The sequence below is a fragment of the Hesperophylax consimilis genome, chromosome 20, assembly GCF_061612785.1.
Source record: "Hesperophylax consimilis isolate HC1 chromosome 20, BYU_Hcon_1.0, whole genome shotgun sequence".
Taxonomy (NCBI): domain Eukaryota; kingdom Metazoa; phylum Arthropoda; class Insecta; order Trichoptera; family Limnephilidae; genus Hesperophylax; species Hesperophylax consimilis.
This window is the reverse complement of record NC_142855.1, coordinates 14,923,993-14,950,870: the sequence shown is the minus strand read 5'-3', so window position 1 is coordinate 14,950,870 and position 26,878 is coordinate 14,923,993. Positions and strand designations below refer to the sequence as shown.

At 36.9% G+C, this 26,878-nt stretch overlaps 1 protein-coding gene across 5 annotated transcripts in view; it reads right to left on the bottom strand.

Moving 5' to 3' along the window:
- Nucleotides 1–1,569: 1,569 nt before the first annotated feature.
- The window catches only part of LOC149414156 (LIM domain-binding protein 2-like), a 102,162-nt gene continuing 76,853 nt past the window's right edge, over nt 1,570–26,878 (bottom strand). For 4 of the 5 annotated variants that reach the window (XM_089644243.1, XM_089644244.1, XM_089644240.1 and 1 more), the window contains exons 4-10: nt 22,016–22,109; nt 20,252–20,354; nt 17,214–17,386; nt 14,569–14,766; nt 10,300–10,423; nt 5,149–5,270; nt 1,570–3,634 (exon numbers count right to left, since the gene is read on the bottom strand). In XM_089644243.1, the coding sequence (XP_089500369.1) occupies nt 3,404–3,634; nt 5,149–5,270; nt 10,300–10,423; nt 14,569–14,766; nt 17,214–17,386; nt 20,252–20,354; nt 22,016–22,109 (1,045 nt within the window). In that variant the 3' untranslated portion in view covers nt 1,570–3,403. The remainder of the gene's footprint in view (nt 3,635–5,148; nt 5,271–10,299; nt 10,424–14,568; nt 14,767–17,213; nt 17,387–20,251; nt 20,355–22,015; nt 22,110–26,878) is intronic. The other variant, XM_089644242.1, reaches the window with a different exon arrangement.

The following is a 26,878-nucleotide window of genomic DNA, read 5'->3' as shown; positions in this document are numbered from 1 at the left end:
TTGCATCAGTGTAGTTCTTCGAAGAACCTTCCAATTAAATACCGGTAGAACAAACAAAGCATGAGCTTACGAAAATAAGAGTCGGTAAAATTGATTGCACTAAACCCATGACAGATATTTTTTTAAATTAATTTGTATTTTAAAATGATTTCTTTCTCCGTGAACAGTAACTATGCGGGTATATTTTCATCCACAAAGCATCACCAAAGATCACGTTTTCCTCAGGATCTGGATTTTCAACATAAACATGCTAGTCCCAGCGAGAGATTGTACATGACGTCATCGTTCTAAAATCTTGTCGGTAGGAAGAGGAAGAATGTTGTCTCCATGAGCTTTCGCTGCGACTAAACCAGTTCATATTAAATTATTCAACTTTTAAGTTTGCTTCTATAGAATGAAAGATTTTTTTTTGTATGAATTACAAATACACCCAACGGAACACAAAAAAAACATTTTAAACACAGTAAAAAAAATTACAATAATTTATTTTTTTGTGGTTTGAACACTTCTAGCAAAGTATCAGAGAGGACAAGCAGTGAAATAATTGCAACACAACACACAAAATTTCACAGTGATATAATGTAGAAAAATTATTTATTTGAAATTTTAAAACGTGTAACCAAAAATGGCAGAACAAATCAATAATAAAAAAAAACACAATTTAAAAATTAATTTTGTATAAAACGTTTTAATTATTTTGTTTTGTTCTGCATTTTTTGGATTTAGTTTTATTTTTTTAATATTTTTTAAATGGAACGGTTTCACAATAAATACGTTTAAAAAACTTCTCACTTTTAATATATTCTTTTCGGAATGTCATTTTTTTATTTAAATTTATTTTCATTAACAAACTATCACTAATTTGAAAGTATTTTAAGACAGGGAACGCCGTAGGTTGGTTGCCCCTGCATTTATTCCTATTTGCCCAAGTTTTTTAGTTTTCTTAGTTATTTGTGTTTTGTATTTGTAATTCAACAATTTATGTGTGAATTCCGCAACGTTAGTGTTATGTTTGAATCAATCGTAATTCGCCAGAGTGATGTGTGAATAACGTAATTCTAATGCGTGATGTTTGTATCAATGATAAGACGCTTAAATCAATGGTAATTCAAATGCATGATGTTTGTATCAATGATATGACATGTGAATCAATTTTAATTCAATTGAGTGATGTTTGTATCAATCACAATTCAGTGGTAAGATGAATGAATCAATTGTAATTCCAATGCGTGATGTTTATATCAATGATAAGACGTTTGTATCAATCATAATTCAATGGTAAGATGAACAAATCAATTGTAATTCAAATGCATGATCAATCATAATTCGATGGTAAGATGAACGAATCAATTGTAATTCCAATGCGTGATGTTTGTATAAATGATAAGAAGTGTGAATCAATTGTAATTCAAATGAGTGATGTTTGTATCAATCATAATTGAATGGTAAGATGTATGAATCAATTGTAATTCCAATGCGTGATGTTTATATCAATGATAAGACATTAGTATCAATCATAATTCAATAACAAATCAATTGTAATTCAATTGCATGATGTTAGTATCAATCAAAATTCGATGGTAAGATGAACGAATCAACTGTAATTCAAATGCATGATGTTATTATCAATCATAATTCGATGGTAAGATGAACGAATCAATTGTAATTCCAATGCGTGATGTTTGTATAAATGATAAGAAGTGTGAATCAATTGTAATTCAAATGAGTGATGTTTGTATCAATCATAATTCAATGGTAAGATGTATGAATCAATTGTAATTGAAAAGTGTGATGTATATATGTATAAATCGTATAAACTATTATATTTCAACAGTGTGATTCATAAATCAATCATCGACACTTTATTTCATAACTTTCAACGGAATCTGGTGTAAAAGATGCAAAAGTAAATGGTAGATGAATTCGGTGACACCTCTGAAAGACACGGCACGATCAAGTGAATCAAATACTTGAGTCGGGTCATGTCACGAGTCAGAATAACGCATATATATGAGAAAAAATGAATGAAGCGAGAAGCAGAGTGCGCCAACAGTTATGGCATTCTATCCTCTCTGCCTACCCCTACAGGGAAACGGTGTGATGGTTAAGTTAGTTAGAAAATCACAAAAAACAGAGGCGACCAACCTTTTGCAAATTCCTCATCATAAAATAAAAATAAAAACATTTTTTCATTAGAAATTCCCCATTTCATTTAATAATTAGAATCACCGTTAAAACTATATTTATTTATAATATAATAATATGAATAATACACCCCTTTAATTGTCTATATGATACATATATATTAATTTCATCAAAATTGTTACTTTTCATCGTCTCAATTCACTAAAAGGTCCCAGACGATGAAACCTCACCACCGCCGTCGGCATTATACACAATACACAATATTTAATTTATATATAATATATATATAAACAATAATGAAATGAAATAAAACCGCAGTTGTCGTCGCTGATTTGAAAACAACGAAAAAAAAAAAAAAATATTCACCAATTTTCAAAACAGTCAAAAAAATACTGATTAATTCACTCGAAAGCGTTTTTAATTTTAATGTTGTTAAAATTTATTTGAATTCACCTATTTGTGTCTTTTTCACACGATTTACTGTTATTTATGTGGCCTTTCTTTTATTCACACATCTGTGACTTTTTGGTCGTAATTATTCTAGAATTAAGTTTCATTACTTTGCTGGGGAACTTGAAGGTTCCTGATTGGAAGTCCTTCTAGCGTCGGATGTGTACCTTCGATTCAGACTGACTCTCTATTTGTAAACCTTCAAATGGGCGCTGCTTTCTTTGTTGGTTAAATTACATTTGACGAGTGTTTTATTGCTTCGGTTTTTTCTCCAATTGAACCGTTCAGACACTTCGGAACAGAGCGCAACTTTGAACAAAGTTCTCGACACTTCTTGATGGTTCAATATCCATGATACCTTTAGGACAACACATAAGAACAGAGCGCAACGCACGTGACACAAGTTCTTGATGCCTATGGAACAGAACTTCAACTCTTACTTGACCCGTCCTTGATATCTCCAGAGCAACACTTTAGAACAGAGCGCAACAAGTGACCCACTTCCTTAACGACTTCGGAACAAGTCCTTGATGCCTTCAGAACAACTCTGCTCCAGGTCCTTGACGCCTCCTTATTATTGACCACAAGTTCTTGATGCGTCCACGTTCATGATGCTTTCAAAACAACTCTGAAGCAGTTCCAAGGCTGATCCAGGTTGATGATGCCTCCAGCACAAGTTTGACCACCGTCCATGACGCCTGTAAAGTGGTGCCCCCTACAGCTGCGGGCGCATGGCCCTCTGCAGCAGCAGGCGGGCGTACTCTCAGGCGGGGGGGGGCCTGCCGCCGGTGTGGCGCTGCTGGTGCCGCTAGTGCGGGCTCTTGGAGGGCGCGTCAGGCGGCGGGGCGGGCGGCGGAGGGCCGGGGGGCGCGTGCCAGGGTCCCACTCCCCCCACCGGGCCCCCGCTGTCCCCGAACACGCCCCCCGCGCCGCCGTCGCCCCCGTCGTACTGCGTGTTCTCCAGCCGGGTGATGAGACGCTCGTCCTCGTCGCCGAACTCTCCGCCCATCAGGGACGGCTCACCCACCACCATCACGTCCTGGAACCAAACAAACGTATTCTTACAAATTATTATAAACATTCATTATCCTGGCGAACGTCAGTAATAACTGCTTCCACGCTGTATATTGAAAGTGCTAACAATTAGGGTTCTGCAATATCGGTTCCGCTTCGTAAAGCACCAAAAATAATAATATCGAATCGTTATTCCACTCTCGCATTAATAATAATACCAACGGGAAGTAATATCAAACTGTGTAGAGGGCAGCTTCGTGCGAGTTGTAGAACGATTCGTGGCCATCTTGACAGAACCACCGTTAATCGATCGTCCAACTGTTCGGAGATGGACAATCAGACGATTGTGTATTTATTTATTGGACAATTTGTATAGCGCAGCTTTTGTGAGATATCACCTCAGGGGCGCTTTACAGTTGCTGCAGGTATTACAAAATATATAAATATTACAAAAATAAAGTTAAGTTAAGTAAAATGAAGTACAGAAACAGGTGACACGAAGATAGAAGATGGAGACTCTGCAGCAAGAATCCTAGGTGGTGAAGAAACTGGACCAGCTGCTGCAGCGAAAGAGTCCACCGCGTCCACCAACAGTGCCAGCACGAGGTTCGTCATCCGTCCAGGTATATGTCTACTGCTAATAAAGCGCTGATAGAATATCCTCTCACAGATACCAGACCTTGGCAGCACCGCTGTGACGTTCGACGAAGATAGAAGATGGAGACTCTGCAGCAAGAACCCTAGGTGGTGAAGAAACTGGACCAGCTGCTGCAGCGAACGAGTCCACCGCGTCCACCAACAGTGCCAGCACGAGGTTCGTCATCCGTCCAGGTATGTGTCTGCTGCTAATAAAGCGCTGATAGAATGTCCTCTCACAGATACCAGACCTTGGCAGCACCGCTGTGACCTTCGACGAAGATAGAAGATGGAGACTCTGCAGCATGAATCCTAGGTGGTGAAGAAACTGGACCAGCTGCTGCAGTTAGAGAGTCCACCGCGTCCACCAACAGTGCCAGCACGAGGTTCATCATCCGTCCAGGAATTTTTCTGCTGCTAATAAAGCGCTGCCTCCTCAAATAGACGTTCGGCGAGTCCGTCCTAGTGATTATTGAAGCAGTGCATTCTGCCCGCAGTAAAAGGCGACGGTCGGGATAATAAATTACCCTGGGCTTAGCTTACTAACACTTGCTAGGCCCTTCAGAGTTTCCGAGAATTCCGTTGAAAACATCTGGGGTGCATTTATCGATCGACGTTCGTTTCGAATGAAAAGAAATCATAATATATAATAAAATGGACGTCTAACTTACCACATAGTGTGAATTTATGTTGAGCTTCCCGCAACCAGCAAATATGGTTAGTCACTAGCTTGATTTAGCTTCTATCGAATACCAAAACATGTCAATAATGATCCTCATTGAATATTCTAAATTATGTCTTGTTGAGTGCATCAGATTAACAGTGAAATATAGGTGAATTCATTAAACCACAGTAAGCAGTTCATATGTTTCAGTTTTAGTGGATAAGTGGTTGGGTACGAACCTGTGAGGCTAGCGAGAAGTTGGGCCCCGGCGATCGCTTCTTGCTGGGAACGGGCGGCACGTTGTTGGCACCGCTATTGGAGCCCTTCCGTTTTCTCCGCTTGTTGGCCGGCCGCTGCGATTCTGCAACCGACCCATCGCCAAAACGCTCAGCAACAACACAATAACAAAAACAAACTAACAATAACACAACAGTAACAACTTATCGCTATTCAAAGCTGGCTCCAAATATGATGGCAAATATTTTAACTGGGGATTAAGTGGCAAGATGCGGAACCGGACAAAACAGAACATATTAATACACGCTAATTTATTCAATTTTACGCACAAAAAGCCATTACCTCAGAGAGACAATTTGTTCGTTTTTCGGAACAGCTCATATGGTCTTACAAAAATCCTTGTAACTACCTTAACGTTGTAGTTATAATATGAATCAAACGGTTTTAGAAAGAGAAAACATCGTGCTTTATATTCAAACCTAAAAGTTAACGACAGACAAAAATTTGTGACCGCAATTTGAGATAAATTTATGAAATTTTTTACTAATTATTTTTATAAGAAATGACAAAAAATTGAGGTGGCAGTAATGTTTATAGTACATTTGTCTAATAAAATAATGTGTTTCTTTTCACTAGCAGTAATTTTAATTCCGTGTTAAGGTGAACCATTTTTAAAACTTTTTTTTGTTTTATTTCAAAATTTGAATACTAAAAAAAATATTTTTTTTATTTCTAATAATACAATTTGAAAGCGTATTTCATTACCTTTCAAAAACAGTTTTTAGTTTTCGGATATGTTTAGAAATATTCCATTTATTTGGATTTGAAGTGGAAATACCCACAAATTCTCAAGAATATCCGACAGTATTTTTAAAAAACGGTCAATATGCCAGAGGCCTGAGGTCTTAATTTTCCAATTAAAATGGGATAGATCAGAGCACATGCCAAATAGGCTAGAACCAACTGTTACCAACTAAGTGGAGACATCAGTTGCCATTCATATCTACATGGAGGTAATTTGTTGTGTATTACCTATTGGTGGCTTAATTAAAGTTAGGTTAAATGAGTTTTATTTGTTCCGAGTTCTGTTTTGTCCTGGAACCGCTGTAGCAAGCTTCACCCGAAAATGCACACTTTGTAATCTGCGAACGAAAGATATTCTACAAATGATTTATCTGTAATTTCTATATAAGTTGTCGTTAGGAAAATATATAACGTTTCTAGGGACAAAATTTCTTAGATTTGTAAGCTGCTAAATTCTATATGAAAAACATTAATTTTTAATTTTGGCATGTTTTTCATATAATTTAAGATTAGATAAACCGAGTGCTGTTACGACCATGCGCAGAAAATTAAGTTCGTTAAGGTATAACGATACTAACGGTATACAGCGCAGTTCAGCGTGGGACTTTTTTGCGCAGAACGTTACTGCATCTGGTTAACCTTTCCTTTACTGAGCTAAAAAAATCCACGCGTTCCGGTGCTCGGTAGTCAATACACATCTCAACATAAGCGATTTAATATCGGAAAAATATGAATATTCATAGCTAATCGCTTATGTTTATTATATTTTATATCAAAAGTGATAATAATTGTAATTTAACTGATGAAAACATGAAAAAACCATCGGCAGATGCTAAAGAAACGTTCGAGGGGTCCACATCTAACGACGGCCCGCGACCGACTGGCGCTGGATGCTATGCGGTCGTAGGTATCGATGGTCTAAATCGAAATACAACTGCGGACGTGTGGATTTCTCATGTTCCCGCATAGCGAACTAAAGCGGGACATCAATAGCGTGTCATTTCCTCGCACACTCTTTGCGTAGCATTGTCACGCGGTTGATTGTATTGGTGTATTTGTTTCCGATTTTTAACAAAAATCTCTGATTTTTAATTGAATTTGAAAACTGTGTAAAATATTATTTTTTAATTCAGTGCATAAATGTATAACGGAGGAATACCTAAAATCTGAACCCAGAATTTATTATATTTATAGAGTTATTAAAGTTATTAGAAGCAATGTGTAGTAAATACACACCACAGATAAGGAAAGGTTAATGACGATTTCTCACGTCGTGTGACGACGGGCTAATGCGTAGCACCTCAGCGTAAAACATTTTGAATCCGGCAAAATCACGTACTCCTTACGCAGATGGCGATAAGTTTGAAATTCTCGCTTAACACTGGCTGCCTATTTTGACATATCCAAAAAACACATAGTCAAAATTCACGTTTTAATTTATTTTGTGAAGTTCAGGCGCTAATATTAAAAAAAAATTTCAATCACAATCTAAGGAACTTCATTTTCCATATTATACAAGAAAACTGTTTAAGAAAAGAGGTTCGAAAGTAGGAGATTTTCCACTTCAAAACTTTTTTTAATAGACCTGATACTTATTTTTTTTCTAGGCTTATAAAAACATTCTGTATTCAGTGGAAATAAATATAACTTTCGACATTTTCCTAACAAACCAAATAGAATTTACAGATGTCGGCAATGACGTTACAATACATCTAAACTTACTATTGTCTCATAAACTCTTTATGTTGCCAGTAAATTCTTAATTCAAAGAATACGGTGTTTTTGTATTTGCGTCGAATACTACATTCTACACCACAGGTGTGACTGAGATAACGAGATAAGCTTACTCGCTTGCACTATAAGACGAACACGGAATACTGTACGAGACAACCATTAGTTTATATCCTTATACATATGTATTGCTACAATTTAAACAATAGACCGGCCGGTGGCTGAGTTGGCATCGCGTTTGGGTCCCACCCGGGCGTAGTGTGTTCAATTCCACGGCAGGCAAGTCCCCCATCACAACACAAGCAACATTTTCTTACAGCGCATCTAAATATGTTGTAACGTCATTGGATTTTGTATTATGATAATTAAATGAATTACAGGTGGCATTTTCGAGTGCTTATCTTAAGAGGAAGCTACAAGCCAAAAATGTGCATATTCTTGGTATACCTTATATTGTAGGTAATAGGCATTAAAATAGCTTGACAAACGGAGTCTAGAAATGTTCGATATCAAGCAAAAAAAGGTTTTTTATTTATTTTGTAAATAATTTTATAAGAAAGCAAAAAAGTTATTCAAGTGAAACTGTCACAGATAATCTTGGCCATAATACTGTATTTTTTTTAAGTTGTTTCCTTTACGCGTTCATACATTTCTATTGAAAAAATTTGTTTTTAGTATTTTTCATTTATATTTTTTATTGAGTAATTTATATATTTATTTGTATTCTACTCAAGCGAAACGATAGGAAAACCTTCAATTTATCTAAAGCATATATTTTGGTATTCATAATGTACACCAATTCGTTATAAAGATTAATCAAAATAGTAATTTGGCATTAAGCTTCGCCTTAAGTGAAAATTTGATGGGAATTGAACGCATTTAATTAAGTTTTAAAAAATTTTTTAAAGTTAGTTTTTTTCTTCTTCTTGATCATGCCAGAAAATTGTCATTTTAAACTACCGTCACTACGATACTTAGTGGACTAAATAGTTTACTAAATACTGTCAATTCTAATGTTGTTATTTATTACTAGGGCGACAAGTTAATATCCAATTTAGTGCGTATACCCATTTTTAATGCTCATTGGAAATGATATGTATTCAAAAATTTAAATTATCCACAAGGATAATAATATACAGGGTGTAACAACGCGTACCCAGTGATTGATTCCTGAGCATATTTGGAGTTTAAAATGTACGCGTCATTTCTTTGTCTGATGATATATATATATTTTTTTAAAACATATTGCCACTGGTTATAACCTAACGCATCACGTGATATGCACTCCGTCTCATTCCATTATCGCTGTACAGACGAGACAGAGCGCGTATCACATAAAAATTAATGCTCGGGAATAGTGGATTAAAATCTTTCAGATACACCCTGTATATATATATTTATAAAATAAACTATTTCTGGAAGTTTTTGTATTTGTATGTATTTCATAAATGTAAGTTATTGAATGAATAAATGTAAGTTATTGAATGAATGAATGAGCAGAGAAAAGAGCATTTGGATGTGAATCACAGAGATTTAGCGGCAAGTCTGTCACCGTTCTACGTTGTGTTAGTTATAATTAGTGCTAGTTTGTGAGTTTCTGGGTTTTAATACGTGCTAAGCCATCTAGTTCTGCGTTACTTTACCCAATAGTTAATTTGTTTATTCCCTCAATAAGTCAATGTGTAATCATTCACGCATTATCAATTTTCACTTACTTTAATCCCACTCTCTAATATGACACTTCAAACATTCTCTAATGTGACACCCATTGGCTAATAATCACGGTTACTTTGTTAACATTTGCTATATGACACTCCTCCTGAATAGATCTATCATTACAATATCTTTCACACAATCTCTAGTGTGACACACACACTCCACACAGTCACTCTACATTGTGACACTTTTCGTAGATACATCTATTCTCCTCCATTACACCTCCACACAGTCACTCTCTAGTGTGACAAACATCCTCCGCACAGTCATTCTGCATTGTGACATTCTCCATAGATACATCGTTGAACATAGATACATACATTGTTGAACCCCCCTTCACACAACGACTCTAGTGTGACACACACACTCTCTCCAATGTGACATTCAACTATAACACTCCCCCTGAAGACATCTAATCTCAATCTTCACACTCCCCTTCACACAACGACTCTAGTGTGACACACACACTCTCTCCAATGTGACATTCAACTATAACACTCCCCCTGAAGACATCTAATCTCAATCTTCACACTCCCCTTCACACAACGACTCTCTGTAACACTCACCCTCTATTAAGGCACTCACTCCCTATTGAGATATCTAATCTCCATCATTACACCTCCCTCCACACAGTCACTCTCTAGTGTGACACACACCCTCCATCAAGACACTCCCTATTGAGATATCCAATCTCCATCATTCCACCTCCCTCCACAGTCACTCTCTAGTGTGACAAACACCCTTCGCACAGCCACTCAACTGTGACACTCTCCACTACGACACTCCCCACTAACTGGCATGCCCTCCCCAGTAATGCATGTGTAGTTAGCAGCCATCGCCGTGTGTAAGTGGCGTAAGTTTGGCGGCTCGGCGGGTGGACGTACTGGTGGCGGCGTTGTTACCTGGCGGCGCCACCATCCGCTGCCACTTCTGGAACAGGGTGGTCTTCAGGCAGTCGCGCGGCGACAGGGCGTACGCCTTGTGGCGCGACATCAACTCCTGCATTGGCTCCAGGATCACGCATAACTGCAATATACAAACATTTTACATATTATTACAGACTTATACATATAGACATCAGTGGGTTTAGCACGGTCAAAATTAGATAACTTAACAAAATATCAGATCGATAGGCTAAACTGATTTCCTGAGCTAAGATAACAACACAATTTGTCTATGGATCAACATTTCAACACTACAGGGAGATCTTTTGACCTCTCCAAGAAGTCTTTCTCGGAGCATCGCCTCTCACCGCAGTGCGATAGATGGATTCGAACACATCATTCATCATTACGGGAGCATTTCGCGCGATCATCAGCTACTAGTGACCTATAATTATTATTATTTACTCTACAAAGGCCTTCGGTGCTTGTTGTATATTTTCCACAAAGATTATTTGAATTACAAAGATAAACTTTAAAAAAAATTGATAACATGAGAACATACGTTTACAAAGAAAAGCCAAAAGCAAACTATACACCTTTTCTTACAAGTAAATTGGACCTAGTTAATTTTTTGTTGTACGATTAATATTACTTACATATTTAATTACAAAAATAATTTTAAAACATTGGAACACGTACATTGGTAATCCGGTTAAAAACAGTATTGCAGACCGTTTCCTGATAAACTATTAGTAAAATCCTAACAAATTGGAATACGTGTTCATGCACCTGCGCTTGCCTTCATAATACAATGACGAAATGCAGAAATATTCTGATTTTTATTTAGTTTTCAAAATTTTATTAGGAAATCTATCAATTCATTCGTTAAAATCCTGCAATCCCGTTTTTAACCGGATGATCAATAATTTGAAGAGATTCTTAATAAATTAGCAATATTCAAGATTAGTAATTTTACTCCGTGCGTTCAGAGAGTGAAATCTGCTACGCTATTCCCTTGCGATGTGGCTAAACTTTAAGTCTTTTGACTAACCATTTTTTTGCCGGATATTTTCTTCTACGAATCAAATTATTGTTTTTTGTTAATAAAGCTACTCAGATCCGTTGACATGTAGAAAGTCACTACACGATTACGCGCGGCACGTGTTCACGAAGCTAAGTAAATCCCCGAATCACCACACATCCAAATGCAATGGTGAGTAGACCACAATATGCAATGTCTTTCAATTCGCATTTATTCGCAAAGGATATAAATCTGTTAGAGAGAGTACAGAGACAAAATACCAAGAGCTCTGAAAGATCTACGATACGAAGATAGACTCAAGGAACTAAGATTACCAACCTTACAAGAAAGAAGAGAAAGGGGTGACTTGATGGAGACTTTTATCTGGACATTACAGTTGCCCTAGCATCCAACAAATCTTCACTACTAATAAAAATATAAATCTCCGTGGACACTATTACCAAAACGCCTTTTGCATCTAATCCTAGAAAACACTTCCTTGCAAATAGAGTAGTGGATGCTTGGAACAAACTCCCACAACATGTCATCCATGCAACAAATATAAATCAATTCAAAGCTCTATTGGATTCACATTTGGAGAGAAGAAAGGACTTAGTTCAAACTTAAAACAACTCAATTACTGGCAAACTTGTTGTCAAATCAGATATGAGCGCATCAGTAGAATGCTGCCTGCTCTGCACATAGTATTAATAATAATAATAATTCCACGAGCTTCGTTAGTTTGCCTCCAGCCAGTAATTTCGCATAACATTTAAAGTTGTGTATATTGACAGTCGACCGAAGATCAGTGGAAGCTAAAATACTGCGCTTAATTAGTGAATATTTGTCTACCGGCTGTCGGTATATTTTACATCAATAATTGACCGTGCTAGAACGCACCTCCTAACCCCGTCTAATAACCAAAGACTTCTGCCTGTCAGAACACGCCAATCAACAGAACGACTCAACTATTCTGCATTGACCATCGACATTTTCAACGCCAATTATGGATTTCCTCCTTGTGACTTTACCTCTAAAAACAACTGACAAAGGATGAAAGTAGACTGAACGCTGTTGAAATGAGATCCCTGAGGCGTATGTGTGGTAAAACCATGTATGAGTGCAAGGCTGATGTAAGCGTAATGAGTAAGATCAAAAAAGGGACGCTTAGATGGTTTGGGCATGTAGAGCGAGTGAGCGAAGAAAGGAGTGTGAGGAGAATATACGTTGCAAATGTGAATGGTAGCAGAAGTCGGGGACGCCCGAGGAACACATGGCACGATCAAGTGAATCAGATACTCGAGTCGGGCCATGTCAAGAGTCAGAATAATAGAAGAGTATGTATGAGACGATGTATGAATGTGAATGAGGCAAGGAGTGTGTGCCAAGACCGAATTGTTTGGCGGTCCGTCCTCTCTGCCTACTATGCGGGGAAACGGCGTGATGGTTAGTTAGTTAGTTTAGACTTTACCTCTACTGAGACAGCATAATAAGGAATAAGTCATTTAAATTTGTAAGAAAGGAATATGAATTCAAAACATTTATCAATACATTTATAGCCATGGAGAGTATTGTTGTATTGGTGTAGAACCATTTTATGGAGGTTTTAACCTCTCAGACAAAGACTTTTATCTACTATGTGTTCCTTTGAGAACTGTCAAAACGTGATAATTTTTGTGTTATTTACGAGTTTTGCTAAAAGCATCATAACTCACGTTTTGGGAAACGTAGCCTCATTCTAAAAAATGTTTTGGAAAGATTATGAAATCCACTATATCATTGTGTTGTTATACGTAAATATTTGCGTTTCTAAATATACATTTTATGAAAACGTCAAAAATATGTAAAAATCGCTTACAATTATTTCAAAGCCTTGAAAAATGTACTTTTTTCTGAGTATCATAAATAAATAACACTTTATATATTGAAGAAATATAATTAAAAACTGTTAGTCACCTCAAAATATTGACCGTCCAAACTAAAATATTTTTAATAAATTATTTAGAAACGCAATAAATTATGAACGAACAAGATGACAGATTCAATCGGCTTAGATAATGCAACTCTACGTTCCATAGATATTCTTGAATACAGACGCGTAGCGTTATTCATTATCGATACTCTGTTTTTTAAATCATGGCAATCCGTATACTAGTGATGGAAATAAATCGATTTTTGTAAAATCTCGCGCGTTTACGTGAAAAGACGTTCTAATGTCTTGACCGCTATTATCATATTTACGTCTTTTGACGTTCTAATGTTCTGAGTGGTTAAGGGTTGATCGATAATGCTGGGGTGGGTACCAGATAAAGACCAATAACCACCCTTTTGAAGAGTATCACAGGGATGACAATACTGTGCGCTTTCGGGGTATCTGGGCCGAAGGCTTGGAATAAACTCCCTCCGGAACTAAGATCCATAACAAGTCCAACAGAATTCAGGTCTAAACTAAAAACTTACCTTTTTAAGCTGTCGTACCCTTAAATTAAATATACCATTCCTGAGAGAAAGTCCAGTTATATCCAATTATGTCCTAAATCCTGTATCTAAATTTCGCTAATAAACAATTAGATAATGTTAATTAAGGCAATGCCATACGTTGTAATGCAAAATCATGTGTTTTTGATTTGAAAATTTGGTCGCCTAGAAATGTTTCAGATACTTTAATTAAATACTGCGAGTAGAATACATCTTGGCCTTTGAAATATTAGAGTATTTTTTAGATAAGTATTTTTATAAGCCCAGAAAAAAATAATGTAAAGGCCTATGAAAACGGCTTTAAAGTTCAAAATCTCCTACTTACGAACCCATTTTCGGTTATGATTTTATTGTATAATGTGTCAAATTAAGTTATTTATAAAATGATCGAAAAAAAATTAATTATTTATGCCTGAACATCCACAAAATAAAATAAAAGGCACTTTTTGGCCATGTTTTTTTCTTGCATAAATCCAAACAGGCGGATGGTGTTAGGCGGGAATTTAAACCTTATCGCCATCTACGTAAGGGTTGTTATTGATAGCGGCTCAATTTAAAATATTACACGACGTAGTACATCGCCTTAAGTGTTAATCTCAAGTGACCTACCAGGTAAGTATTGTACTGTATATTATCTCCATATATAGTTAATAATAACATAGATCACTGTAGAAATGTATTATAAGTTTGTACAGCGCCCTTGAGGTGATTTTGCACAAAAATGGCACTATACAAGTCATCCAATTATTATTATTAAGGGAGATAGCAAGTTACAAGTGCGTACATACCCGGAGATAGTTGAGCGTGGAGTTGGTAATGCCCTGGCGCGTGATGTTCTTGGCCAGCTGGTCCAGAACGGCGTGGTCCGGCCCCACGACGGAGCGCGGGATCAGCTCCCGGTGCGAGCGCACGGCGAGGTGCCACGACTTGACGCGCATCAGGTCGTCGAACGTGAACTCCAGGATCAGCCGACCCTCCGTGCACACCTAAAATTACACACGTAAAAGTTTGAATTATAATAATGACTAGGGACAACACGTGACAAAAACTTGCAAAGGTGTAAAAATTTCGGTGAACGGATAACTAATCAAAATGACAACTCAACACACTTATAAAAAGTGCTATAAAGTTATTAAAAGTGATGAAACAAAAACTAGGTTAAATAAGTTACGTATACGTATATCACTAATAGGTAATAATGGAACCTAAAATTTCATTGCACAGCTGTGTTTCATATTATATATACAGGGTTTTCCAATAAGAGGTGTTACTTTGATATTCAATCGTAAAAGATCAGTGGTTTCGTTGCTTGTGTGGCACGTAGCGCCGTCTTGTTGAAAGTAAACGTTGTCCAGATCAATACCATCCAATTCCGGCCATAAAAAATCATTAATCATCTCTCGATAGCGCAATCCATTCACCGTAACTGTTGCTCCAGCCTCATTTTCGAAAAAGTAAGGTCCAATGACTCCGCCGGACCATAAACCGCACCAAACAGTCACGCGTTGAGGATAGAGAGGCTTTTCAACAATAACTCTTGGGTTTTCCGAGCCCCAGATGCGACAATTTTGCTTGTTGACGAAGTCACCGCGGTGGAAATGGGCCTTATCACTCAAGATGATTTGCATTTGATTCACTCAAGTGAATTTTAATAATTTCAATGCGTTGTTGAAGCGTGTATCGTTCCATTTTTATTAATGGCGTAGTTTCTACTTGTCAAATGTCAAAAAACGACAACTTCAAAAGCGACATCTACCAAAATAGCGGGCTATTCAAAATAACACCTCTTATTGGAAAACCCTGTAGTATATTTGCGGCACGTTCTACAGTAGAAGATCTTCTCAGTTTCCCCCAGGAGTTGACGTAATCTCATTGGCTGTACAAAGTTGGAACTATTGTGCAGTTTTCAAATAAAAATAAAATTAAAAAAACATGATTATGAAATTCAAATACATTGCATGACAATGACATGACATACCATGACATTACATGGCGATGCAATGTCTGGCAAGTGTAAGAGAGAGAGGGCGAACGAAATGGGCTAGAACCAAAAGGTACTAACACAGAAGATTCTATTCAAATTTATTATATTATATTTTTCAAAATCAGATGTAGACTAATGTCCTTCCTGAAAGTGTGCAAAATTTCATCGATCTTGGAATAAAACTGTAGATTCCAATAACTATAAAGTTACCAGAAAAAAAAAATTCCAGTTGACCTTTTTGGATTCTGCATGTAATGCAGTTTCGCGCATATATATTTTTTTAAATTTGGTAAAATATTTTTTACATTTCTGAGTTATCCAGTAATGTTGGCCTCACTGGGTGGCTTCCCCGTGCTGAGGCCTTTACAGAGAAAATAATACATTTGAAATATAATCTTGTGTGTTTGTGAGTGATTTTTTTTTGATTTTATGCTATGAAATTTTGGTAATATTGTCTTTTTTGTTCTTTAATCCATTTTGTAATTTTGTGTCTGAATTTATTTTTGTTTTCCTCAATTTTAATTTCAAGTTTTACACTGTTGAATGCTTTTATAGCATGGTATTGGTAGTATCCTTGTCCAAAGCTTGTATTTACTGTCAGAGTTTTTATGTTTTCTTTGTACGCTTGTTTAACTGATCTGTTAGTGATATTTTGTGTATGTTGAAATTTGTTTTTTTTTTGTCAAAAATGTAGTTTAGTAGTGTAACGTATAATTGGCGCTTATCTAGTACGTCACAGCTGTTGAATATTTGGTCTGTATCAGTCGGTCTATGTTTTTTTAGTATTACCTTTAAGGCGAAGCTTAATTCCAAATCACTATTTTGATTAATCTTTACAACGAATTGGTGTACATTATGAATACCAAAAAATATGCTTTAGATAAATTGAAGGTTTTCCTTTCGCTTCGCTTGAGTAGAATACAAATAAAAAAATAAATTACTCAATATAAAATATAAATGCAAAATACTAAAAAAATATTTTTTCAATAGAAATGTATGAACGCGTAAAGGAAACAACTTTAAAAAAATACAGTATTATAGCTAAGATTATCTGTGATAGTTTCACTTGATTAACTTTTTTGCTTTTTTATAAAATTATTTACAAAATAAATAAAAACCAGTTTTTTGCTTGAAATCGAATGTTTCTAGACTCCGTTTGTCAAGCGATTTTAATGCCTATTACCTACGATATAAGGTATACCAAGAATATACACATTTTTGGCTTGTAGCTTCCTCTTGAGATCGTTTTCTGTACGATTTATATGTAATCGATAGCCGAGTTTGTTGCTCCTCCCCAAAGAATAATTCCATATTCTATAATTGATTGGCAAAGTGCAAAATATATTGTTTTATTTTATATATGTTTCTTATGTCTTAGGAAAATGTGAATTGTTTTGTTTTTTCTGTCCATTAGTTTAAGGTCAGGCTAGGTTAGGTTAAGTTACTCACCTTGGTGAACATGGGCTTGCCGTGGTGCGTGACCATCGTGCACTGATCGCAGTCCAGCGTGATGGAGGTATTATGAAAGGACTCCTTGGGATGCTTCATGTTGTAGTACAGTTCCGTTACGCCGCCCTCGAATATGGAGCGGAAATAACGCGGGATTAGCGTCCTTCCTATCGCTGGAAACAGACGCAAAACAAACAGTCAGTATTTGTTGGGAAGTAAGAGCTTCATACATGCACGCACAGATGGCAGTACATAGAGCTTGCGGAGCTAGTGGCCAGTAGTGGCCAGTAGTCGCCAGGGTCAGTGGGAAGGATCCCAGAGAAACTTACTGTTTCAGATTCCAATTAGCAAGCTTCTAGTTGGGTCGACTATCGAGTCACCATTATAATACGAGAAGTAATAATAAATCCCTGATTAATCTAAAAGAACCTATTATTTATAAACTCCTTCCAAGACGAGTTGGAGATCTGCTTGTACGAAAATAACAGTATTGCATTAACCTTTTGAACGCGTTAATTTGCTCCGTTTTATCTATACCCGTACGCGGTACATATTTTCAAATACCTATGCACGCAATTAAATGTCAAATTATAGCATTCTGGCATGATTTATTGGACTATACAGGGTGTCCGGAAACTCGTAGTACAAGCGGTAAACTGGTGAATCTACATCACATTTGGAGTCGATTTTGTAGTATATTTTTTTTTTATTTGAGCTTTCGTTATCGAGTAAATCGAGTTTGAAGTTGATTTTTTAAATTTTTTTTTTAATCAAATTCTTATAAATTATTACTGAAGATCAAAGTACCCAACTAATTAAAACTATTTGAAAGTAAAACAAATGAAGAAACTCGGATTTAAAGCATTATTTTGAAATCACCCTTCATTTAACCCGGTGTAATCATAAAATATTTCTGCTGTGCAGGGTTAAAACATCTGTTATTCAACCCTAAACACCAGAAAAAACTTTAACCCTAAAATAGCCGAAAAATATTTTTTTTTGGTTTTTTTTTTTTTTTTGAAAATGCTCAAATCAAAAAACTTTATGTTTTTTTGGGTTCCCCATGTGGTGTAGATTCTCCAGTTTCCCGCTTGTACTACGAGTTTCCGGACACCGTGTATAGACAGAACAGATTATTCTCCACAATATGAAAACAAATCCTCGTGTGTCAACACTCTTAGATGTTTATAAAAACAAAAACATAAAATTTCATACAAAGACGTACCGTATCTTTTGAGTGTGGTCCCGCCATTCACTCGGCGTGTGTGTACTTAGGTGATAGACACAAGTGGGACACCATGATCACTTATCATTTTTAGTTATGAATGACATACTAGTACTAACGCCATCCGTTGACAAAAATGTAAACTAAAGGACTAAAAGGCGCACTTGATTATCGATCTTTTTTTATGAAATACAATTTTATTTTTGAGAAATTCTTGTAGATGTCAGCATCGTGATAGTTCTACGAATGTCCAAGTGAGCAAGAAATACATTTATGACGAAAGAGCGCTGGAATATCGGCCGTCAAAGTTTCCGTATCAACTGTTGATACAGCCGCGTGTGAGTATAGACTTTTTGCCGTAACAACAGTTGATACGGCCGCGTGCAGAGTTAAATAACATTATTTATTACATTTAATATAATTGAGCCCTTATGCGGAACCACGGCATTGTATGAAAAAGTGACATCTGAGATTTTGGCTGTAAAACATTTAATTTGACTGTAGTGAGGTTACCGGCGCCCCGGGAACCATTTATTGATCTCCCCCATGCCATGGTCACCCCAAGTGGTTTGCAGTTAGCAGGGTGCCCAGGTTCATGGGGTTGAGGTTTGTCTATGTCTTGGCACTCTCCATGCAGACTTTCTCTCGACCCATCGTCTTGCATCTCATTGGGAGAGATGGATTCACTCCTGGACACATTAACCGCTAGTTCCTACACACCCCTCATACCATTTTCCTTCCCAGATCTTCCTCTCCTACCTTTCATTAAAAAAAACCCCCCACACAGCATCCCCAAAGCTCCCTGTATGGAGCTAATGTAAAATAATAAAAGTGAGCACATAAACATTAACCTTTCAGGCTAATTTGTTAACTTTTGGAAACAGCTCATATGGTCTGATAGAAATCGTTGTTTATTTATTTATTTATTTATTTATTTTTTCATGTTCTCCATAAAACGGTTATACACCAATATATCATGGAGAAGATTACAAATTAAAAAGTTTCCAGAGGCAGTTTTACTATTTTGTGACATGTGTTATGCGATAGTTACTGAATTGTCTGTAGGTGACATTGAAAATGTTGATGGCTAATGCAGAATCGTTAAGCAGTTGAGTCGCTCTGTTTATTGGCGCGTTCTGATAGGCAGAAGTCCTCGCTTTCGGAGCATATAAGAGTGCATGGGATCTCCCTCGAGTATAATTGTTAGTTAACCTCTTTCAACATAGGCGGATTGTGTATTGTACCAGAGATTAACTTCAAAAAGTGTTTGCCTAAAAATATTATTCTAATGTATTGAAATCGAGCATTCCTGTTAAGAACAAGGATGGATACAGGAACGGATAGTATGTATATTCCCTCATATACAGGTAACGCATAAACCTTTTTTGTACTTTTTCTATTTCTAAGATATGGTTTTGTTCAGAAGGGGCCCAAATAATGGAGCTGTATTCCAGGATGCTGCGGAGAAGTGCTTCATATGTTCTCCGTATTGCAATTCCATTAGTAAATGATCTGGCATTACGAAGAACAAATTCAAGCATTTTGTTGGCGCGGGAGACAATGTCAGATATATGGGATTTGAAAGAGAGATTTCCTTCTAAGATCACCCCAAGTTCACGAATCTCATTTTTGCGTGAATATATTTTTATTAATGTGATATGGGAATAGAAATTTGTGTTATGTCTTCCTTACCGTCATAGTTAAAAATATGATCCAAACCAGGCATGCCCGATTTGTAGATTTCTTGGGGATGAGAGTTTCGTAGGATTTACATTAATGTGTTATGATGATTGAGGCGAACGGGTGTACTCACTGTATCTCTTGGGTCCGTCTTCGAGGCAGAAGGTCAGCGTGAGGGTGGCATCATCTTCAAAGAACTCCGTTGCAAAGGCGTCCCACCATAAATTATCAGATTCCTGAAACAGACCATCAAACCGTTATCATTTACTGCTAGTTAACACAAATACACAAACAATCGGCGTCACAAAAAACACAGAAGTTTCCCGAAGCAATACATCTAACCCAAACGATGTCGATATCAATTGAATCTAAATATATATATAAATTTACATTTAACGACCTCTTATCTGACAACAATTTTCCGAGTACGAGACGTTAAAAAAGTGTTGCACATATTCTCTGTACAGATGCCACGACTTATTTATTTATTTATTTTTTTTTTTTTGCAAAAACAGTACAAAAACCAATACATTGCAAAAGCGGTAAACAAATTATGGAAGAAAATTTTATACATAAGTATACAGTTAAAACATATGCAAAAGCGGTAAACAAAATATGGAAAAAAAAATTTATACATAAGTATACAGTTAAAACAAATACAATATTTCTTGCTTAAAGTCGTTGTAGGACATATGGAAAATATCCAAGTTAGCTGGAAGGGAGTTAATTAACCTAGTGAGTCTTCCCAGGGGCATCACCATTGGTAAGTTAGTTCTGGACCTGGGAAGAATTAAAAGCCTGTGTTGGCGGCCTCTCGTCAAATTATCCGGGACATAAAGTCCTATTTTTGACAGAATGTCTGGAATTGATAGTAAACCATTCAGAAGCTTGTAAGCCATCAACAATAATGCGACGTCCCGTCTGGAACTAAGGCAGCAGATATTCAGCATTCCCGAAATAAATGCTGTTGGAAACAGCCATGGGTAAAAACCAAACTCTCTCATATAGAGGTATCTGTATTTTCTCGACCATTAGTACGTAGACAGTGTTCTCTGGCCCCCATACCTGAGATCCACTCTCGAGAATGCTACGCACTAAGCTAAAGTAAAGCAGCCTAATGACTGCAAGGTTTGTCAGTTCCTTTGAATTGTGTATGACAAAACCTAACATTCTTGTAGCTGATTTACAGATCTTTTCAATGTGAGCGTGAAATGTTAAGCGAGCGTCATACACAATTCCTAAGTCCTTATAAGTCACCGTATGCTTCAGTGATGTATCTTTCATTTTGTAATTAAAATATACGATCTTTTGTGACCTCGTAGAACACATAACTGAGCATTTTTGGAAGTTGAAACCGAGTTTGCTGTCAATACTCCAGTCAATAATTGCATTTATATCTTCCTTGCAAGTGCTATTTTCTGGTGAGTCTTTCTGTTTATATGTATTTTGGTGGCTGGTTTATAAGTGTTGCTTCTCCTGCAGAGTGAATTCAATGACTTAAATGAATGAATGAATTAAAATATTCCCTGATGGTCTGTGCTATTTACAAGCCAGATTATCACCAAATTCCTTTCGTTTTCTCTCTCTCCCTGGTTTTACATGCTAAATATATTGATAGACGTTAGAAGCCTTTGTCCTTATTTTATACTTCATTAATCAAGGAGAAGAAATTCTCACCCTCTGACTGAAAACATTATCGTCTTGATCCAAAAATTCTAACTTTAATTTGCTTCATGCTGTACTTATATTTAACACACGTAAAAAGATGAGTGACATATTTTTACGTCACATGATTATACGCAGTGTATGGGGGACCCTAGAGACCTGTGATTTTTTACATTAAAAAAAAAAACATCAATAAATGTAGATAAGCGTTTGTTATGTGGATGGGACTCACCTCGGTCCTCTGCTGCAGTCTCTTGTTGAGCTCGTAGACTCGGTAGTCGGGCTGGCCGAAGTAGGGCGTGTGTCTCCTGGGAACAGGCACAGATCTGTAAGACATACACACGAGGGTAAGACAAGATGGGGACCGTCAGGCTCACTGGGAAGCCGGGAAATTACAGCAGATGACGAAAATATATATAATATCAATAACAGTACACTCTTCTCATTCTGTCGCTCTTAACACATTCTTTGCGGGAAACGAGAAAACTCGTCATACGTCTTTTTACAGTAAGACGCGGGAGACGAGTTTACTCGTTTTGTTGCGCAAAGCAGTAAGGAGCGGGAAACTTGTAAACAAGGGGTTCTAAATGGGTGCGGGGTCATGTGTTTTCTATTGTCGGCGGTACCCGATCTATCTACCTGTCAATACAATGAGTTTGAAACACAATAAAAAAATTTAAAATCATTGTCGCGTATGTTCCGCTCACAAACTACGCAGTGAAACGCGGTACATATGCAAGTTTTGCAATGTGCCCCTGCATAAAGGAAAGTGTTTCGAACGCTATCACACATTGAAGCACTATTAGGTTATAGTTTTTTTTATATGTATTGAAAATTTCTAAATAATTTTGTATGAATAAATTTCGATATGTTATTTCGATTGTGAAATACTCTTTTTTCTATGATTCCCAAGAAAGTAGAAAGTTTTTGTTCATAAAAAAAGGAATTACACATACATTGCTAAGTAAATAAATAGAGACATATTTTTAAAGTAAAACACTGAAAGTTTCATCGAACAAGATATGAATATTTTGCGGAAAGTCTAATTTTGGCGCTAAAATTTAAAAAAACACCCGCACTTCGCCCCCAATTTGGCGGTAAAATGTCCAACCATATAGTGTTAACATCTTGGAAGATAATTATGCAAAAAGTGTCAAGGGTTTTAAGAGAAATTAAATACATTGTTTCAGAAATTTCATTCAATTCCAAATACCATTCCTCGTGTCATGCTATGTTGTGCTAATACTTCTGTTCTGCCGTGTGGTATCTTGAACAAGTAATGGCGACGACTACGCAAGCACTAGTGCTACTACCAAAAGGGATGGGTTATCAATGAAGTTATGAATTATATTAAAAATAAGTATTGCAAGATTTGCATAATCTATTTGCTGTCTCGAGTAAGTCTATATGGTGCATGAACCTCGGATAAGTTCCATGCATCCACATATAGACATATCTGAGGATTTGTTCCAGCAAATTTATACATTTAATTTGATGTGGAGTTCACACCCCACTTTTTTTTATATTAAACTCCACACAGGAGGCCCTGAAGAAAATAATTTCCCTCAGGGCCTATGTCATCTTTGGGGATGCTGTGTGGAGGGTCTTTTTGTGGAGAGGAAGGAGTGAACATGGGTCTTGAAGAGTCCCATGTTGTAGGAGGGAGGAAACACAGAGGCCGGCAGTTCGTTCCACAGCCGAGCTGTTGAACTTAAGAACGAATCGTAGAAGCGACCCGTTCTCATGTGACAAATGTCAACCGTGTACAAATGTTGGGCGCGCGTTTGGCGTGTATCCCGACTACGCACCGGTGCCGAAGGGATCAATGACGCTAGTTCCTCAGAGCATCTTCCATTGTAATACCGATAGAACAAGGACAGCATACCTACCTGACGCCTGTGCTCTAAAGATTGCAGTCCGTTTGTTAAGATTGGGGAATCTATCAAACGGACCGCCCGTTTTTGCACAGAGTCAAGGGTTTTTTTCAGGTATTTAGGGTCTCCGGACCAGAGATGGCTGCCAAATTCGACAGTAGGGCGCACTTGCGATTTGTACAGGGTGAGCAGTTGTGTACTATTAAAGTATCTGCGGGCCCTGTACAGTACGCCCAGCTTCTGAGAGGCCAACTTTACTCTGGCTTCGATGGAGCCCCCGTACCTGAGCTGGTCACTTATAGTTACACCAAGCATATCAATGGAAGGCCTGTTCGGAAGATTGCTTCCGTTGAAGGAGACTAGATTATCAACTAGCACACTTCAACTTACTTCTTACAACGCACTCGAACATAGCGATCGTTGCATCAAATAATCAGTCGCAGAAAAATAATCAGTCATAACCCCACGATGGAAAGGTATTTGTGCGTCGTCGTGTAGATCTTGAGGTGCCCAGTGAAGAACGAAAGGCGTTTTCACGCAAAAAAAAAGTAACGGTGGTGTAGAGGTTTTTTTTAACATCACCCTTCCATTCTTTGCGAATCTCCACATTTCTCACACGATGATGCATGGTTATACAACACAAGCGCCTCAGGGATCTCATTTCTACATCATTCAGTCTACTTTCATCCTTCATCTGCCAGTTCCATGCGTCACTGCGACGCATCAGGGAAGGTACCAGCACTCCATTGTGGACTTCAGGCTTAGCTTTTGTGTATATCTGTATTTAAACAGGTAACTCCATTAATGGAGGACTGAACGCAGTTGGCGCTAACAAAAAATTGTCCAAAGAAGCGAAGCAAGCAGTCCACAATGGATTGTTGGTACCTACCCTGATGTACGGAAGTGAGGCATGGAACTGGCAGAGAAAGGATGCAAGTAGACTGAACAATGTAGAAATGAGATGTAAGCGTAATGAGTAAGATCAAGAAAGGAACGCTTAGATGGTTTGGGCATCTTGCGCGAATGAGCAAAGAAAGGAGTGTAAGGAGAATATACGATTCAAATGTGAATGGTAGCAGAAGTCGGGGACGCCCGAGGAAGACTCAATATCAGATACTCGAGTCAAGAGTCAGAATAATAGAAGTATGACCGAGTTGTTTGGTGGCCCGTCCTCTCCGCCTACCCGCGCAGGGAAACAGCGTGATGGTTACTTAGTTAGTTAATCATATAGTAAACAGAACTAACTAACTAACTAACCATGTCATATCTGCAAGGAATGCAATTCTGCTCAGTGGGTAGAGATACACCCCTTGCTTAATTCACATTCATACACACCATCGTAAGTTTTGAATAACTAATGAATTGATTTTGGTGCAAGTATATGTTTACGATTGCGCTCTACCTTCTAACCGAGAGTCAGGTATTGCAACTGCCAGACCACGGAGATAACCCATTTTACATTGTCACTCACGCAGGCAGTGGTATCATTTGTTAACGGCTTTGTCAGCAGCAAGCCCAACCTACATGAGGTCATTCAACAATGGTGCATTCAAAACAAGACTAAATGAATCGGTGACAAAAATAATACGGTGACCGGGAATCTCATCAAAATGTGATATAAAGTAATGAAACAAAAACTAGGTTAAATAGGTTACATAGGTAACTATTTAACCTAGTTTTTGTTTCATCACTTTTAATGACTCTATATCACTTTTTAAGAGGAAGCTACAAGCCAAAAATGTGCATATTCTTGGTATACCGTATATTGTAGGTAATAGGCATTAAAATCAATTAACAAACATTCGATTTCAAGCAAAAAACTGGTTTTTACTCATTTTGTAAATAATTTTATAAGAAAGCAAAAAAGTTAATCAAGTGAAACTGTCACAGATAATCTTAGCTATAATACTGTATTTTTTAAAAGTTGTTTCCTTTACGCGTTCGTACATTTCTATTGAAAAAATATTTTTTGTAGTACAGGGTTTTCCAATAAGAGGTGTTATTTTGAATAGCCCGCTATTTCGGTAGATGTTACTTTTGAAGATGTAATTTTTTGACATTTGACAAGTAGAAACTACGCCATCAATAAAAATGAAACGATACACGCATCAACAACGCATTGAAATTATTAAAATTCATTTGAGTGAATCAAATGCAAATCATCTTGAGTGATGAGGCCCATTTCCACCTCGGTGGCTTCGTCAACAAGCAAAATTGTCGCATCTGGGGCTCGGAAAACCCAAGAGTTATTGTTGAAAAGCCTCTCTATCCTCAACGTGTGACTGTTTGGTGCGATTTATGGTCCGGCGGAGTCATTGGATCTTAATTTTTCGAAAATGAGGCTGGAGCAACAGTTACGGTGAATGGATTGCGCTATCGAGAGATTTTTTTTTTTTTTTTTTTTTTTTTTATTGTTTAACTTATAACATTGTTACATTTTACATAAAATTAGATGATCATAGGTAATAGTGAAAAACATAAGTTATTGAATTTCTACTCCAATGAAGAGTGCTAGCTCTTGAGCTTGGCGTAGGAGTTATTTGACAATTATTTCATGTTTATATCACTAATTAACATAAATACGGTACAATAAATATAAACTTAAAAGAGGATTGTGACGTTAATTTTGGTTGTAACATGAATTGAAGTTATAACATTTGATAGGTGATATTAATTTTTTTTAAAGATAAATTTGACCTTCTTTTTGAATAAAATAAAATCTGGTATTTTTTTCACTTCTTCGGGAAGACTATTAAAATATCTTATGCCTTTGTAAATGTAATTATTGTGCATTTGTTGTGTTGAAAATAGAGGAATTTGGATGTTAAAATTATGCCTTAAGGATGAGTTAAATTTAAGTTTTTTTATTACAGTTTCTTTATATATTTGTAATATTGCATCTTTTTTATAGAGGTCTTCAATTGTTGGTACTTCGAAAATTTTGAACAGTGATGCTGAAGAGAATGTTGGTTTTTTTTTCAAAATTACTTTTATAATTAGTTTTTGTACCACTTTTACAGAGCTTAAAATTTTTTCATATGCACCTCCCCACCCAATGATTCCATACTGAAGTAATGATTGGACTAGTGCGTAATAGACTTTTTTCAGGTTGTTTAGCTTGAGAACATTTCTTAATTTAATGAATATATAGATACATTTTCTAATGCGCTTGACAAGTTCACATATGTGTCTGTTCCATTTCATATGTTGGTCTACAATTA